The sequence below is a fragment of the Blennius ocellaris genome, assembly GCF_963422515.1.
Source record: "Blennius ocellaris genome assembly, chromosome: 7".
Taxonomy (NCBI): domain Eukaryota; kingdom Metazoa; phylum Chordata; class Actinopteri; order Blenniiformes; family Blenniidae; genus Blennius; species Blennius ocellaris.
The window spans coordinates 4,760,948-4,778,973 of record NC_137656.1 but is presented as its reverse complement, the minus strand read 5'-3'; the positions used below and the strand labels follow the sequence as shown (position 1 = coordinate 4,778,973).

At 42.7% G+C, this 18,026-nt stretch overlaps 1 protein-coding gene across 9 annotated transcripts in view; it reads right to left on the bottom strand.

Annotated features, from left to right (window-relative positions):
* Positions 1 to 18,026, bottom strand: part of wdfy3 (WD repeat and FYVE domain containing 3) — an 85,853-nt gene that overhangs the window by 53,274 nt on the left and 14,553 nt on the right. For all 9 annotated transcript variants that reach the window (XM_080499423.1, XM_080499424.1, XM_080499427.1 and 6 more), the window contains exons 2-12: positions 15,626 to 15,836; positions 14,445 to 14,568; positions 12,666 to 12,775; positions 8,658 to 8,894; positions 8,388 to 8,580; positions 7,599 to 7,785; positions 7,339 to 7,505; positions 4,799 to 5,278; positions 4,245 to 4,355; positions 3,404 to 3,597; positions 23 to 294 (exon numbers count right to left, since the gene is read on the bottom strand). In XM_080499423.1, coding sequence (XP_080355549.1) covers positions 23 to 294; positions 3,404 to 3,597; positions 4,245 to 4,355; positions 4,799 to 5,278; positions 7,339 to 7,505; positions 7,599 to 7,785; positions 8,388 to 8,580; positions 8,658 to 8,894; positions 12,666 to 12,775; positions 14,445 to 14,568; positions 15,626 to 15,805 — 2,255 coding nt within the window. In that variant the 5' untranslated portion in view covers positions 15,806 to 15,836. The remainder of the gene's footprint in view (positions 1 to 22; positions 295 to 3,403; positions 3,598 to 4,244; positions 4,356 to 4,798; positions 5,279 to 7,338; positions 7,506 to 7,598; positions 7,786 to 8,387; positions 8,581 to 8,657; positions 8,895 to 12,665; positions 12,776 to 14,444; positions 14,569 to 15,625; positions 15,837 to 18,026) is intronic.

Sequence of the window (18,026 nt, the reverse complement as noted above, 5' to 3'; positions counted from 1 at the left end):
AAAAGACAATTGTCAATCTCACCTCACGGCATCGGCCAGCTTCTCGTACTGGATCTCGGTGCGGAAGAAGTGCGAGTTGGCCGGCTCGTAGCGCATGGCGGCGGTGAGCGTGCAGAAGACCGTGTGCAGGAGCTCGAACACCTGGTTCTGGTTGACGCGCTCCCAGCCGTGCCGCGGCGGCTGGCACAGCGAGCGCTCCATCGCCACCAGCAGCGAGGTCACGTACACAAAGCCGCCCACCTTGCGGAACACGGTGCGCGTCCGGTGGCTCTCCCTGAGCACCACCAGCAACGCCTGGCAGAGAGCAAATAGCACGTTAGAAAAACCAAAGTGGTTCCAGAGGTGGTTGTTTATGTAATGAAACAAATTTTTTGTGTGTGTGTGTGTGTATTTCGGACACACATAACAAATGAAAGACGAGCAAACAAACAACTAAAAAAACATCACAGAGCAAAGCAAAGGAAATAAAAACTAAGATAACTAAATAAATAATGGCCCAACATATCCGGAAAGGAGTAGGAAGAAGCAAAGCTTCTATACTCCTACCCCTTATTCACCTCAACCAACAGTCATTTGTACGCCTGTATTTTATGTACACACACACACATATAGTATATATACACATACACCAACATAGTCTATGTATTCTTTACAAGTGAATAGAAATATAGATAAATAATAAATCATCCTTACACCCGTGTCTACAGCCCGTCCTCCTTGAACTTTATCAACAACCATTGCTTTGTAAAACATTTTTTTAATTGATTTGTACTTGGGACACTAACTGTACACACAAGTGTGCGGAGACCAACACGCTATAAACATTAACAATGGCGAGTACACAGACGTGCATATGGACACATGACAGAGTTGGATTGTTATTTAAAGTGACTCTCAAGTATAAAACCGCAAAGTCTCAGGAGAATGCGCAGGAACAGTGTTTTCAAAAAGTTGTGTTATCTTCTGTTTCCACGAAGCTTGAATTAGTGTGTTTTCGAAAAGTTACATCTTTCATTAGGAGCCGTTTTCAATGAGTCCGAGCACAGTTGTGTAAACAGACACGCAAAATGCTACCAAATTGCTCTACTTTTAAAATAACTGACTCCTATCTGTTTTTCTCAGTAACTTCCCCCAATGCTAAAAATGATATTTGTAGTGTTTCTTTGAGCACAAATTGATCCAGAAACGACTTCCTTTTTATGACTTAAACTCACTTTTTCATCCGACTTCCATTCCACATAGATTTTTAGTGTCAATTGTTTGTTGGCGTCTCATTCACTCGGATGTCTAACTCATTCTTCTCCTGCAATGACATATTTATGAGCCCCCTGTGGTTCCTTTGCTCCACCGACTGCATCTTTCCTCCCACATATTCTTTTTAAGGTTTTATGATACACATTCGCAAAGAAACCCAAAGTGAAACATCAAACTGTAACCTACATACGGAGTGTGGGGATCTAAACACAGCCCGGAGCCAGAGAAGCAGGGTGACAGGGAAAGTTTTTAATTAGCAACCCCCCCCCCCCCCGCAAAAAAAAAAAAAAAAAAGTGGAGGAAACGCTGGAGGTCGGTGACAGATGAAATACATGAGTGACGGAGCTGAAGTGCAGCGCAGTCACGAATGAGAGGAATCACACTCTGGTAATATCGGAGGCTTTTTAAATGGCTTTTTCCAAAGTGAAAAAAAAATGAGGAAAAAACATCCACGTTGACATTGGTGACTTTCAGCATGTTCTGAACAATATGCCTGCAGCTTACCTGCATAACATTTAGAATTAGTGTCTACAATGGACTCGATACTCCTGGAAACGCTGTGGAAATGAGCTGCAGGAGCATCAAAACGTATCCATGTCGGGCAAAAAGCTAAAGTCCAAAATGACTAAACGACAAACTGGATTATTTTGGACTATGGAGGACTACTTGGCTGTGAAGTTTGTGGCTTTCTGGAAGACGATGACGTGGTTACTTCCCAAAAACCACCAAGACTATCAGATTCCTACTGCTCACAGAGAATAATTTGAACCGCGGTTTTTCAAATGTTTGCACTGTGGGAGTATCATTAAAATAAACAACACGTTCAACAGCCCTTCATCTGAAATGGTGCACAGATGTCTTGTTGTTTTCTGATTTTTTTTCTGCTTGCTTGGTTTTGTTGATGGTGTTAATCACTTCCTCTGTATGTCAAACTCCAGTCTTTATGGCTTTTTGCAGGATTAGATGACAAACTGTTATTGTTAATAATGAGCATGATTTATATCCTTTTGGATCACGTTGGTAAGAAGCAAAATGTGCTTTGTGGAGGTTTTGTAGCACTATGGGCTATGTCTAGTGTTAATTTACTTTCAGAGGTGATTCATGATTTTCAGGATTATGTTTATTTATGTTTGCTGTTTTTTATGATATTTTGTTTGTTGTCATTTTGGACCATGGGAGAACCCTGTTCGCCCAACAGACACCCCCACAGTGCAAGCATATTGTGGAAATTCTCGATTAGTTGGCAGGTGAGGAGTAGGATTTTCCAAAACTAAGTCATATTCCTGACAGATTGAGCCCAGAATTCACCACAGTGTAGAGCAGAAAACAGCAAATTATAATGCTCTGAGCTCTGTTATTCAAAACATTTTTGTGAAATCAAAACATATTTTATTGCATTCCCCTTAAAAATAACAAAAATACTAAACTTTGGATAAAAACGTCTCGCTACCAGAGATACTGAGACGTATTACACACATGAGAAATTACCCAAATTAATGTTAGAAGCCACATAAGAGTGAGGATTAGAAGTATCTTGATTGTCAGAGACAGTCAACACAACATAAATCCGAAAGAATAGATAGAAGATCAAATTATTTTACTCACGTAAATAAGATTGAATTTTTTTTATAGCATTATAATGTTAATCCATGATTACTTAAAGCGGAATAAAATGCTGACGAGTTAATCCATCTGAAGCCTACTGAAGGCTCGAGAATTACCTCGTCTGAAGAACTGCAATCTGAAAATGTAATTATGCGACGGAAAATGAGCCGCCTTCTCACTCTTTGTGCGCTTGTGTGTGTGCGCGTGCGTGTGTGTGTGTGTGTGTGTGTGTGTGTGTGTGTGTGTGTGTGTGTGTGTGTGTGTGTGTGTGTGTGTGTGTGTGTGTGTGTGTGTGTGTGTGTGTTATATGGTTTAATGTGCATTGAATTGTCAGTGCTCCTGGTTTTGAAGGCAATTACAGTGTGCAGGGCCTGAAAATGCCTATTGATTTTTTAAAATTACAGACTTTCCTTTCCTGAAGCTTCTCACTGAAATCCGCTGTCAAGAGTTTCGCTGCTTCTTATTTGCTTACTTATCAGCGCCCTTGTTTGCCAATATCTCCGTTTGATCAAATGAAAGAATTGTAATAACCGGGGACAGTTACCTTCAGTATGTCCGTCTTCAGCTGCAGTTCGCTGGACGGCGCCGAGTGCATGAGTCCGAGCAGCGTCCCCATGTCGTCGTCGCCGCTGGGCGACAGGATGAGCTGCTGGATGATGAGCAGGGCGTGCTCCCGACACTGCCGATACTTCACGATGTTGTGGACGCAGCGAGCGCCACCGAACTCTCTGAAGAGGGCTGGAGGGAAAAGAAAGCAGGACGGAAAAACTGAAGAGGACTCAAACCTTTTACAAAATAACATATTTTAAAAAGAACCGATCTTGAGTTCCTCTTTATCGGCTCCCTGAAGCTTTTACAAAATTGTATGTAAATATGTTTCATCTTAACATAGTTTTTTTAATTTGCATACTTGATTTTCAAAAAAAACCTCTTGGCTAAAATGACGAGAACCGCTAAAAACGATTAAAAAAACAGCTGAAAACATTGTAGTTAGCATGCCAGGCCACAAGATAATTTAAAATAGACGCAGGTGAGACTTCCTCTTTAAATCAGAAGCCTCCGCTAGCTTCAGCGCTAACCGCAGCACTTAACAGCGATCATTGTTCGTTATCACAGCCGGCTTGTCTCATTTGCCTTCATCACCGTTAATAAAAAACATGTTTGCCGATGATGTATTTCAGTTTGTTCCGAAAAAAAACCTCCCGGTGTCTCACAGTTTACAAGTCATTAAATCACCTCAGATCTAAATGAAAGTACTTCCACATTAACTTGTGCAGCAAAACAATTTGTATGCGCTGCAAACCACTTTAATTTATTCATGATTCATTTATCCCCCTTCCATTTGTGTGTGGACATGTTTGCCCAGCGTGTGAGTGTGTGTTTACCAGCATTAGTGTTTGTGGTGTTGGAGCCCTGCAGCAGCACAGTCAGTGTCTCCATCACCAGCCAGGCCAACTGCTTCTGCTCCTCTGCCACTGTGTTGTTTTTACTGTCGGCTAAATATAGTAAGAAGACGGACAGAAAGAGAGGGGAGGAGAGGTCAATGTGCACGATCAGGACTGCATTATAAACATACAGAGAGTAAACAATACACAAAAAAAAAAACAACCCCAAAAGGCAAGAAATGAAAAAAAAAAAGAGTCATATTGAACTATTTGAGAAACAGATTTAATTCATATTTATGTTGAAACACAAGGTCCGAGTGACCTTGGCCTTTACGCCGGAGCCGTCGGAGCTTAATCAGATCATCTCGGACTGACAGCGGACATGTGTGCCGACTTGGAAGAGCTTGGCTCGAGGCTTTCTGCCAATATTTGGTTAATGAGAGGACGCAAGGTCAAAGTCACGGCGGCGGTCGACGCCGGGCGCACCCGGAGCGACGGAGAGCTCGACACATACGGTACACAAAACACACACACACACACACAAAAGATCTCACCTTGGTCGTTGTTGTGCGGCGGCTGCTGCGTCGCCGGGTCCTTGAGCAAGGCGGCGTACTTGTGCAGCAGGTTGACCAGCACCTCCAGCAGGCCCACCTCGCGCAGCACGTCGCTGAACACCGGGTCGTGCCGGGAGAGCTTCAGCAGCGTCTGCACGGCGGTGATGCCGCAGGCGTGCGACGTGCTGGACTTGAGCAGCACGCTGACGCTGAACAGCTCCTTGCACGGCACGTAGTTGAGGCTGAAGACCACGAACTCCAGCAGCTCGAAGTACTTGCCCTGGGCCTCGGGCAGCTTGGCCACGCGCTCGGCGAACTGCGACAGGGTGTGCTGCGACTCCAGGATGAAGTAGTTGGCCGGCTCGGCGGCGTAGACGTTCCCGATGGCGTCCAGCAGCATGCCGGCCAGGCGGCTGGTCTTGGCCCGCAGGAAGGCGTTCTGCAGCACGGCGAAGGCCTGGATGTTGCGCACCGTGTGGCCTGAGGGACGCAGAACAAGCACAACTGGGAGGGTGAGGGTTTTTTTGTTTTTAGGACTATGGAGATCCGCAGACGTGTTTTCGATGGTTTCCTTCATCGGCACAACAAAGCTCACTTTGGACTCTGCTTCTTTACCAAGGCAGATTATTAAATCAAATAAATGCAACAGAGGTTTTGGAAATCTTTTTTTGCGCTGTGGGGGATTAAAGAGGGGAAGTATATCAGAAACAAATGATGGCTGCATTCATGGCTGCTGGTATACACCTGTTCTGCAGTCTTTTTCGTGTTTTTAAATATTAATTACTTTATCGACTCAAGTTGGTCGCTAAAATGGCTTTTTCAGCCAAAGTACCTCAATTAATTGGCCTTTGTGGGATTCTTCTCTGTACATCTGGGGCAAAACAGGTGAATAAATACCTCACATTTAGGAATTTTGTTTACACTATGGCGGTATCTTTTAGTGAAGCTGTTGTTATAGCTGTTATTCTGTTTTTCTAGTATTTAAAAAATATATACTTTTAAACAGTTTGCTTATGTTCTTTTGTGTATTTGCATCACTATTTAAGAGTTTCAACTGTGTTACTTGATTTTTCTTTTACTGTGGCGGACTGCTGTCCTACAATCGCTCTGCATGGCACCAATGGCAACAACTGTAGAGACTCTAAAAGGACTCTTTCAGGATTATGAGCCTTTCATGGGTTCTCTTCAATAAATCTCGCGTTATCTACTAAAGCTGCAGCAGTAATTCCCTGCTGGTTACTCTGCTATATTCTAGAATTATGATATGTAGTGCTTTTAAATAAAAAGCTAAACATTTTTTACATGACAAATTCACAAGCGTGCCACGATGCATCATGTGTTCCTCAGAAATGTCAAAAAAATCCACCGTAATAAAAAAAAACTGGCAGATATTTGAAACTTGTAAAAAGGTGCACTCACTCTACATCGTCTGGTCACAAGAGGGTTAAATTCAATTGAGGAAAAGTAGTAAAAACATAAAAGAGGTCTGATAAACAAATTATACAAGACACGATCTGACCTCCATTCTGGGCTGTAGTATAAAAGATAAAACCATGAACTGTGACTCATAGACGGGAGCGCGTTCAAGAAAAGCCAGGTTGAAATGGTGAAAGCACCCGGTGATTAGTCCGATGTGGCGGGTTAATGACGTGTGAAAGCGGACACTCGTGGCGTGATGGCTTGTGGAGATGATTGAGCACACAGCTGGAAGTGTCATTACGTGGGTAAACACGAGAGTGCAGAATGCAGCGACTGACTGGTGTGTGAGGGCAGAAACACGAAGGCTGTCGCCTCGACAGTTATCGAAGTTATAAATATTTATCATCTTTATCTTTGTAAATGACTTCTGTAACAATCCGCAATGGAACAATTTAGACCTTTTTCAATGTAACAAAGCCAATAAGCCCAATAACCCGTCAATAGTGTAGTAAGATATCTGATCCATTATCATAGAAACAATCGCTAACAATGTCATAAGTTCATCAATTATTGAATTACCATCATTTTTTTAAATGTTAAAAACTGCAGTTAATAATGCAACAATTTATAAATATGGCTGCATTTTCTTCAGGAAATAAAAACATTTGTGTTTCTAGTTTGCTTGCCTATAATAGGTATAGTGGATAGAATAGTTCGAAATATTTTATTACGTTATTGACGTAATCAAATTTAAAATGGTGTAAATTATGACGGCATAGGCTTAATTAACTTTCTTGTTATTTTTTTTTTGTAGTATTAAAAAATCCTTTGGAAACATTTTTTGGCTTTACGGTTTTAATGCAATTTATCCAAAAAAAGTGAAGTGGATGGTGTCATCATCATATTCATTAATTGAGAATACTCTGGATCACTCAGTTATGGTTGTGAAATTTTAATACAGAGTTAGTGAGTCATTACATTGTGGGCTTCATTAGGTATGGTGTTATTAGCCATCAATACACTTTTATTATAACACATGTATAAGTGAGTCTATTGGAAGTGCAACTTAAACTATTAGCGTAATGTCAGTTGATGACATTGGCCCTCAAAAAGTGGCGTACCTTTCCCTGAGGACTGTGGGAGGATGAATCCGGGCAGGAGAAACGGGGCCCCCGTGGTGAGGCCGGCCGGTTTCAGCTCCATCACGCCGTACGTGGACAGACACGTGACCAGGTTCACCAAGTCCTTCAGTGCATCCTTTGACTCGTCCTCCTTGGCCTGCTCCAGCCTGGATCAAACAAGAGGGAGGATTCGCGGTAGGAAGAAGCGACAGACTTAAAGAAGCCGACGCGCCGCTGTAGACGAGGAGTCGAGGTTTCACCTGAGCGTGAGGTCGCAGAGGAAGGCATAACCCTGGCACATTCGGAAGTCGTCCAGCAGGGTCTGCGACACGTCGCTGGAGTCTTTGAGGAAGCAGGAGAGGCCGGCGAACATCTCCACGATCTCCAGCGGCGAGAGGTCGTCCGACTGCTGCATGTTCTGCACACACGTGGCCAGACACTCCTTCTCTGTGGAGGGAAGTGAGGCAGGGCGTGATGTCGATGGCTTTCAGATTTATTTATTTCCCTCATTTTAAACAAGCCATAATGAGGCACGAGCACTCACTTCTTTTGCGATGGGAATTTTTCATTTTGTGGTATATTTCATATACATAGATTTTGGGTTTTTTCTGTTCATATCTATTAACTAGTTTGATTGTACACACTGATTTTTTGGGGGTTTAACCAATAATCTCTTTATTTAAAATTAGGGGGAAAAATGTTGAAGTACCACTAATTTTCACATTATCACCGCATAAGATGTGTCCTTACAAAAAAATGGTCAAAAGACTAAAATACCATTCATGAAAACAATGCTTGTAATGTTTTCTGACCAAAAAAAAAAAAGAAAAACATTCTCACAACAAAAAAAAACTAAGCTAAGAAGTTTAAAATAAAAATGTTTTCAACCGACATAATTTTCTACAGATTTAATAGAAACCCTCTTGTGAGATGGTGTTGCAGCACAGCATTAGTACAAAATACAAATAACTAAATCAAAAGTACCTAAAGATCGATAATCTGAAATGTGAGACTTGAAACTCCACAGCATGTGAGGAACGAGCACGCACCGTGGATGTATTTGACCACGTTGACGCTGAGGCCGTGTCTGGAGATGGTGGTCAGCACCTCGCCGGCGCTCCTCCTCCAGGGCAGGTTGTGGGGGGGGCACCAGGAGGTGATGGCGCTGAAGAGCAGCTGGAGGTCGTCCTTCTGGGCCAGCTCCTCGGCCGGAGACACGAAGGTGCAGAGCTTCACCAGGATCTGCGGGAAGAGTTCGAGGGTTTCATTTGGCCGATCGTCGCACGATCCATAACCTGCGGCAGAAAACGGGCTTTCACCTGGACGAAGACTTTCTGGAGCAGCGCCCTGCGGTCGGCCAGGGGCAGCTCGGGCTGGGGTTGCCCCTGGCCGGGGGTCTTCTCCTGGTTGGGAGCCGGCTGGGGCGGTGGCGGCGGCGGCGGTGGCGGCGGGGGGCCTGCGGGGGCTTCAACCATGTGCGGCAGGTCAAAGAACAAGTAGAGGCATTTGACCAGAGTGGACGGCACCGACATGGTCGTCATGCAGTCCACCGTTTTCTGGTGAGGAAAAGACAAAAAAAAAAAATGATGAAGCCGCCAGTAGGAAGACGGTTTTCAGGCAATTTGTGGCTTATTTCCACAAGACAACGGCAACTTATGATGCAAGAATTCCAACAGCAATAACATCTTGTTGCTTTCAATCACAACACCCAACAAACACAGTGCATGTCATGAGGACAAAATGTACGACATCACTATGAACTGTTAAGAAATATAAAACAGATGTCATTCTTCTGAACAAATGCCAGAAGAATCTTACAAACAATTCACAGCTCATTCAATTTGCACTCCGTTTAAAACTGATGGAATGATTTGCAATCCCATGACAGATAGAAATGGAATCAAGAAATAGGTAAACGTCTTTGTACTGTAATGGAATTATATGTAAAATTGTTTTCGCCTACTGTACGGCGAAAATGCAAGTGTCTCACTTTGGTAAATGGTTGTTTGGTGGTGTTGTGAATCATCTCGGGGGACTCTTGTCAGGTCAGAGGAAGGGCAGGGAAGCTTTTTAAGACCCGAGGTGGGCGTTTAAACGTCACACTGTGTGTGCGTGCGTGTGTGTGTGTGTGCAGAAATAGATGGGGTTGGTGCTCACTGAAGTGAATGATTCAGATAATCAAGCGCTGCCTCGTACACGCCACTGACAAATTACCCTCTCTCTCACACACACACACACACACACACACCCTCCCGTATAAGACAATAAATACACACACACAGTTAGACGCAGGTACACACACTTCTGTATAAGACAATAAAGGCAGACAGACACTTTTTCGATTGGACCCAGTTTGACACTTTGCCCTTTTTTATTGCTTAATTGTATTTTAGTGTTTTGTGTTTTTATGATCCTTCATGAACAGCTCTTGATTTTAATTCCGTCTTATTATCATGTCTGTTAATCGACAACACTTTGGTTCAGCTGTGGGTTTTTTTTGTTAAAGTTCTATAGAAGTAAAGCTTCCGTGCACCAACCATAACCTGACCCCATGCGTTTAACTCCGGTTAGGGTCAATAAGAGTGGATAAAATCATGTGAAAACTTCTCGTGTTAATATTAGTCTTGATATAAACTCCAGCATGATGGAGGACAGGAGTTCCGTCCTGGTGTCACCGCTTTAGATCCTCCAGCTCTGAGCCGTCACTTCATTTCCAGCCCCATAAAAAGCTGTCAGAGTTGTTAAATCCTCCACGTTCCAGACTTGTGTCGGGTGCCAGTTTTACGACGACCGTCGAGGCTCCTCCAAACAGAAAAGCAATTAAAACCCAAGGAGCTCCAGTAAATCTGGCGAGGCCTTAAACACACGCAAAGATCGAGACATTGTCCTTTGATAAACGCTCCGGTCAATCTGGATTACGCGCCATCGGGATCCTGAGAGGAAGATGAGCAGGTCTCGAGCAGGGGACACACTTAAACTCGGGGCCCCCACACACACACACACACACACACACACACACATGTGCTATAAACATTAACAACAGGCGAGCACACGGACATTCATATGGACGGACGAGCGAGTTGGATTGTTATTACGGTGACTGTCAACGATAAAACTGCCAAGTCCCAGGAGAATACGGACTGGGAATCATGACACTCTGGACGAACAATTGCTGTTATTGTCCATTTACGAGTCAGAGTGTCTTCAAAAAGTTGTGTTTTCACCCAAAACGAAGTCTAAGCTTCATGGTTCGCATCATTTCAGTTCGGGGGGGGGGACCACAGCCCAGTTTGATCTGTAACGGTGACGAACCAGTAAAACGTAAGGAGCATAACAATGTTTCATTAACCTCCAAAGTTTTATCTCAGTTTTAAATCATGAATAGAAGTAATCAGACATCCTCTGAACACTCCTGAAGCTTTTACTGTGCATGTTTTCTCAAAAACTGTCCACGTTTAACGCCACTCCCCATAACATGTGGTAAACCATCTTCCTTTGTTTGGATTACCTAACAAGCATATGATCAGTATTTTCTGTCTCTTTACATGGCTGAGGCGCTTCACTATTGCCAAGTGAGACATTTACTGTTCCCATTCTGCACCAGTACAACGACCAACAAAAGAACCCCACGGAACCATACACAAAAGCCCCCAGATGGACGATTCCACTTATTCTAAGTGTACATATGGTGCAGCTGTGTTTTTACTGGTGTGAGTTAAAAAAAAACAGAGGGTGGAGGGGGGGTTTAATCACATGTCTGCAGATGTCGGTGCCTTTCTGCTGCACAGCGGAGTGGAAAAAAGAGCCAGACAAACCAGCTGACGGCGGCGAACACCGCAAGACCTCCAGAGGAATGCAGACCGAAGGGTTCAGGAGAGCACGAGTACACACAGACGGAAAGCTTCACAGCTCCGTGAACCCGGAGACTCAGAAACAGACGGGGTACCGTGGGAGCTACGCTTTTCCTTGTTTAACCCCATTGCAATGTTAGGAGTCTGCTAAAAAAACAAAAAAAAAAAGTGACCTTAGTATGTGTTGATGTTGTAACATAGAATATTGAATGAAGCATCGTCTGTTTCCTGACATGGTCGTATCCTCCAGGTACAATAGCCGCCAGCAACGAGGTGATGCTGCCGTCAAAGTGCAAGACGCTTTTATAGTTGCCAGATCTGAGATCAGGCATCCAGGGAGTGACGTTACATCATCGATCCGTTCCAGGTGAGACGAGAGTAAAGACGTTCTTGAGCCGGATATTTTTTGAGGAGAGTAAAAAACTTTTCACGACATTTCATTCGTAGGAACAACAGAACCTTATATGATCTGGACACACAGCAACGGAGCTCTATGTACGAGTCAATCCGTTTTCGTCAAGCAAATTTGATGCGATTCACAAAAAGTGTGCGATTAACTCATTTCAAACATTTAGCCAATTGACATGCCTTTAAATATTTTACACCTGAGGGCCGAAGGACAAAAGTTGGGAGAGAAAAAGAAAAAAACGTCCGGTTCCAGCTGGTGTAAACACTTTAACGTCATCGACTAAAATGTGGCATGGACTGAAACTCATGACACTTTGGATGCCGCCATTGCTGTTTATTGTCTATCTATTGACACGTGTGCAGGAAAAAGTATTTACTTTCTGCGGTGGTGAACATGAGCAGTAGGAGCGTTTCAGAAAAGTTGTATTTCCCAGACTCGTTTTCAAAAGGTTCCCCCTTTTGGAGCCGTTTTCAGAAAATGGCGTTTTCAGCCACTCCGACCACGGTTGTCGAGTAAAAGGACAAAGCTTCCTGCTTTCATGTTGTCATGTAAACAAGGCCTAAGATTCTCTGGAACTTTAAATGAGTGCAAATAGACATGAAAGGTGAGATTTTCTTCCGTACAAGCCTTTTTTTATTCATTGATCTTCTTTACCCAATTAATGAAGCTTCGGTTCACTCGCAGTTGGAGCCGAACCTCGTTCACCACACAACCCACAAATACACATTCACACCTACCAGCTACAAAATTAAATCTAAGAGCTTCAAAAAGTAAAATAAGTTTCTACAAAGAAATCCAAACTCCACTCCTGGAGGTCCCAATAGTCCGTCCCCCCCAGCTGGGAGATGAAGGAGGGGGGGTGGGAAATGCAAATACATCCAGAAAGCCGACAAAGCTCTTTTTTTTCTAAACCGTTTTACAGCCTCCTACTATTTATTTCCACATCTCTGTACTCGAGTCTGAAGGCAATTCCCAAAGGATCCCTGAGAAAACTCAGTCCACACACAGAAATACTCGAATCCAAACACATACAGAACCAAACTTCTTTGTTTTGTTTTGTTCCTGACCTGTCCTGAGGAAGCCAGCAGGTTGATGGTCGTCAGAAGCATCCAGCCGCGACTCGCCTCCTCACTCTGGTTCACCTCCAGGAACTGGACGATGGCTCGGCTGGCGGCCTCTGAAGAGGAAAATACAGACACACACACACACACACACACACACACACACACACACACACACACACACACACACACACGTCCAGTTAGGTGGATGGAAAGCGAAGCTTCCTGCGGTAAACAGACGGTGCTGCTGGGTGGTAAACCATGTGGCTCACACACAAAAAATAATGTAAAGAAGCATGAGAAAGAAAATGTAATTTCTAGTGCTGATAGTTATGACCAGAAATCTGTTTTCTGTTTACTTTGTAAAAGATTTTTTTTTTTTCAATCCTGGCTCAGTTCATTTAATTCTAAAACTTTTCCAGTCTTGTATTTACAGTGTTTTTTTTCTCATTACTTGTCTGTCAAACATCTGAGAACTTTAAAACAAACGCTTATATGAAAGAGGGTATAAACAAAGGCTGTATATTATTTGTTTATTGATAAGTCGATGAATGAGAGCAAACAAATGTCGAAGTCAAGACATCTTTATTTTCATCTGTGCCATATTTTTGTGCGATATAGAGAGAGAGAGCGAGCTTCTGCCTCACCTGAAGTGAAAACTCACCTTTCATGTCACATTAAAGCAACGCTGGATTGGAAACTCCCTGAGACTGACAAGATTTCAAGCAATAAATCTCACTCCTGTATTGTTGGTTTCCTCTCCCTCTTCTTTTCTCTCATTCGCTGCTGATTCCTTATATGAGAGCTCATTGATCAAATCGCTCAAAGTGAGCGATAAAGAGAAGGAAAAAGCTCCTTCAAGGTTTAAGGCCTCTGTTTTAGGTGCACATCTGAAGGAAAGAGCTTCAACAACACTTCAATATAAGCTCAGCGTGTCGTAGCCAATCATTGCCTTCATTGTCACCGTAACCTGTGCAAACACCTGAAGCAGACAGAAACCACTGAGTCTGTTTTTCTGTTTCTCCATGCAGGATTTTCCATGTCTGTTCCTAATAAAGAGCTGCCCGATGGCAGTAATCTTGTTGGTTTTCAGCTCCCCGAGTCCCTCGAGTTCAGAAATGTCTTTAAATTCCAAGAAACTTTAATATTGTGAACAGTGGATTTAATTTTCCCACAGCTCTTTGAAATGTTATATTGTCCGTTAATGAGGTGATTATGATGAAGTGACTAGGTTGATAACGCCCACGTTTTTCTTTTTTCTTTAAAACTGATTATTCTGGCTGAAAACAATTACAGAATACATCACTTTTACAAGTATCTATGTTTTCGCGGGGCACTTGAAACACGGTTTCTTATTAAGATGAGAAATAAGGAAGAATTTTAGCCTTTTTATTGATATTTTTTAACTCTAACTTGTGAAATAGAACGTTAATTCTCAATTTTACACTCTCCAACAAATTTGTTTCGACATTATTAACATTTTTGTATTCTTAGGACTTTTTTTTTTTAACAGTGGTGACTAAAACTCCAAGTTAAAAGGGACATTTTATAAATATTCTTGAGAACCCTGTATGTCAGAGTTAAAAATCTCCATTTCTGAAGATCTCAATGGAAAAACCTCCAACACAGGGGTGTCAAATTCATTTAAGTTCACAGCCCAATTTCATCTGGAGTGGGTTTCTCTCGTTTAACAACTCGTATGGGATGTAAATGATTTGCACAAGACTGTATTCAGTTGGGACTCTCTGTTTTCCTTCATCAAAGCCCCGACGTCCTGGGACTCACCGGTGGATTTATTGGAGGCCCTCCGTCTGATCTCGGTCACCATGAGTCGGGACACCTGGGTGGTGAACTGCAGCAGGTCGGAGAACTTCTCCGTCATGCTGCTGGGCGGAGCGTTCCCGAACACCTGAGGCAACAACAAAAACACAGCCAACATTAATCATCCGAGAGTCGAAACATGACATCCTTGTCAGAATTATGGATTTCTCTGCAGTTTCCGAGCTTTATTCGGGAGAGAAAACACAGGTATCGTCCTGTGTTTGGAGCCTCTCTGGGTTTCCCCCCCCCCCCCCCCCCGCTGTGTCCTACTTGTACAGAACAATGCAGGCGAAGCCTTTTCCAGGGCAGCTCATAGGGAGCACAACGCTTTCCCTCATCCAGCTTTCTCAACCTGCTGCTGCACTGGGAGAGCTCCGCTGCTCCGTTCTGACATGAATCAAAGTGAGTGAATGAAGCCGAGCAGTCACCTGAACAGGAGACGCTGCGCATAACAGTGAAATAACACATTTTGACATTCACCTGGTTTGCTCCATGTCTTGTCTACATGATGCCACGGCGGCTAAAATAACTACAAATATGGAAAGTTACATCAACAATCAACTATATTAGCAAAACAGTCCAAATTCTTCACATCAGACACGGTAAGATCCCAAATTATGACTGGATCCCAGTGAGATATTGTTATTTAGATTAATTCATAGTAATATATTAAATAAATGAGGCAAAGAAATATGTGTACATATTGTACATATAGGTTGTCATGACACTCTGGAGGCCAACATTGTTGTGATTGTCCATCTACTCCCCTATGAGCAGAAGAACTATTGAGGATGGCCCGTGGTTCGCAGGTGCAGTAGCAGCATTGCAGAAAAGTTGCGTTTTCACCCATTTCCACAGAGAGAGAATCAGAGTTTTCAAAAGGTTCCACCTTGGGAGCCGTTTTTCCAAAACTTGCTGTTGTCTGTTAACAGATCCCAAAATGTTACGAAGGTTTTCCGTTTTTACTTTAACTGGGCCAAATTTGATTTTTTTTACCTCTCACTCATACATATTTTGCTCCATTGAGTCAGATTCATTCATAAATCAACCTTCCTGTAAAACATATTGAAAACTCGAAATCGGAGGGAAAACGCAAGGTTTCCTTTGCACCGTGCTTCCATCCGAAGCGACCGAGGCGGGCTCACCCGGTTAAAGACGGGCAGCATCATGTAGAGCTTCTCCTCCTGCTCCTTCTGCGTCATGTGGCGCGGCGGGTGGCACAGCTCGGAGAAGAGGCGGCGCAGGTGCATCAGGCCCAGGGCGTTGTCCTGGGGGCTGCACTCCTCCTGCCTCGGCCGCCCCATGATCCTCTTCACCATATTCATCTTGAGCGGCTTTGTCAGGGCAAACGCAGCCCTGCGAGGGAGGAGGAGGACAAACACTCAGCCACAATATTCAAACATCCCCAAGTCTACCACAGGGGATTTTATTTGGAGTTCCACAAAGAGGATATCATTTATAAGAAACTAATTATTGATCACATCTGCTCAAAATGGCAAACTACCTCTGAGAAATTACAAAAATCTCTCTATAAAGTGATAATATACCACCGTTTTTAGGTTATATTGTGATAAATTCTCTTAAAATGACAAGAAATTAATGAACACATAGCATAGCCATTTGGCTTTTCTTTTCTGTGATAGTGTGATACCATTGTGTAATTTTATCCAAATTAATCCTTCCCACTTGAATAAGTGGTTTCATATTTTGGATTTTTTTTCTTGACGATTCGTATTGTTATTGAATATTATGTGATATCTAAGATAAATACAATAAATGCTCAATGAAGGATTAACAATTGCAGGATGTCTATTATCCCATATATTTTCTGAAGGTGCTGCTGACATGACATTCCAACCACAGTTGAAACAATGCAAAGAAAAGATGATTAATGAATGTAATAATGTGAATTGACACATTAAAATCCAACACAGCACCTACAATTAATCATGGATAAGAAACACTCCTGCAGCCTGGATATCTACATTTTTGTTTATACGTGCAGATTTACATCAATCTGGTTCAAATTCCTTGTCAATGACACATTCACAAATACATTTACTGAGAAAAGACTGTGACATGTGCACTACTTCATTTACCCACTGTAGATAAATGCAGATGGCTGATCATGAAGATGTGATGCCAGTAAATCAAATCTTTGTATTGTGACCATGACGCTTTAAACCTTCATGTCACAGCACCGATAAACAAATATGCAAGGTTTGATCTCTGTTCATAATATTTGGAACAAAACATTGATTGGGGCTGACGCATAAATAAAATAATACCAGGCAGAGGTTTGGTCTCATTAGCATTGAAATCAGACGTCGAAAGCAGATTTTGACAAAATCCCTTCAGTCTTTCATCTCCACTTCATCACAGGTTGTTTGAATGCTTCCATCTTGAATGATTTACTTCAAGAGATAAACATCACAGACTCATTTTAAATTTGCACGTCGCTTCCCTTTAGCACCGCTGCTATAAATTTAGCCATTCGTTCCACATGTCGGCTTCTCGATAGTTGCTAGGAGATTTCACAGCAGCGCGAAAACCGACACACAATGTAGATTAACATCTGGCAGTGAGAGAAAAAGAAGAAGAAAAAAAAAATCTGAATCAACACTCTGCGAGAGCAAAACAAAGTTGCTCATCAATCACAGCGATGGTACCGTGCTCCTGGGCAAACAAACAATGGAGGGCTCTTTTATTTCCACCCCACATGATGGAGCAGGAGCCTCTGGGGATGCAGCATATTATGGAAAACTCATCACACGTAATCACTTTCAAGTTACCACCGGATTGAGTTACATCTATGCCCGTGACAAATGAGGCTTGACGGAAAGTGTTTTATAAAGTTCCAAAGTTACATCAGGTTGGTTTCGGTTTTCAGGAAGAAACTGTTGGGTTTTGTGTTTTCATACATCCAAAAATAAACGGATTCATCCTGAAAATCCATGTGACAAATGAAGGAACTTCCCCAATTTCCTTTTATTGACGGACAGATTTTTAAAACTCAACTCATCCCAAGATTAAAAAACTACCAATGCTAACAACACACCGATCACGTTTTCTCTATCGGGCTTCAAGTTGTTACTTTAACTGCATGAAACGAGTCAAGAAAAAGGCTTGAATCCATTTTGTACACTAGTAAAGGAGCAGGAAAACATTTTCCTCCAAAGACTAAAAGGTAATCAGCAGTGAGAGAAATCCTTGTTTGAATAGTTTGTCATGGGCTCCGGAAGCTTACCAGTAATCAAGGTGTTTCAATGAACTTCTTGTACTAAATTACATCAACCATTGTGGTTTTGTTAAAAAAATGTGGCATGTCTAATGGACGGAAAGACTTATTTTAATCTTTATTTATGCAAATTTGGCACTGCTGAAAAGCCTTTTAACCATGCTTGAAACTTGCACCACCTCACAATGAGGCCCCAGAAATATCAGTGCTTTACTGTTGTATTTATGTACACAGCGTCATGCAGATGCTGACCACTAGTGGGAGCTACAGAGCTGTCAGTCTCTGCCTCTACGGCAGTTTAAAAACCG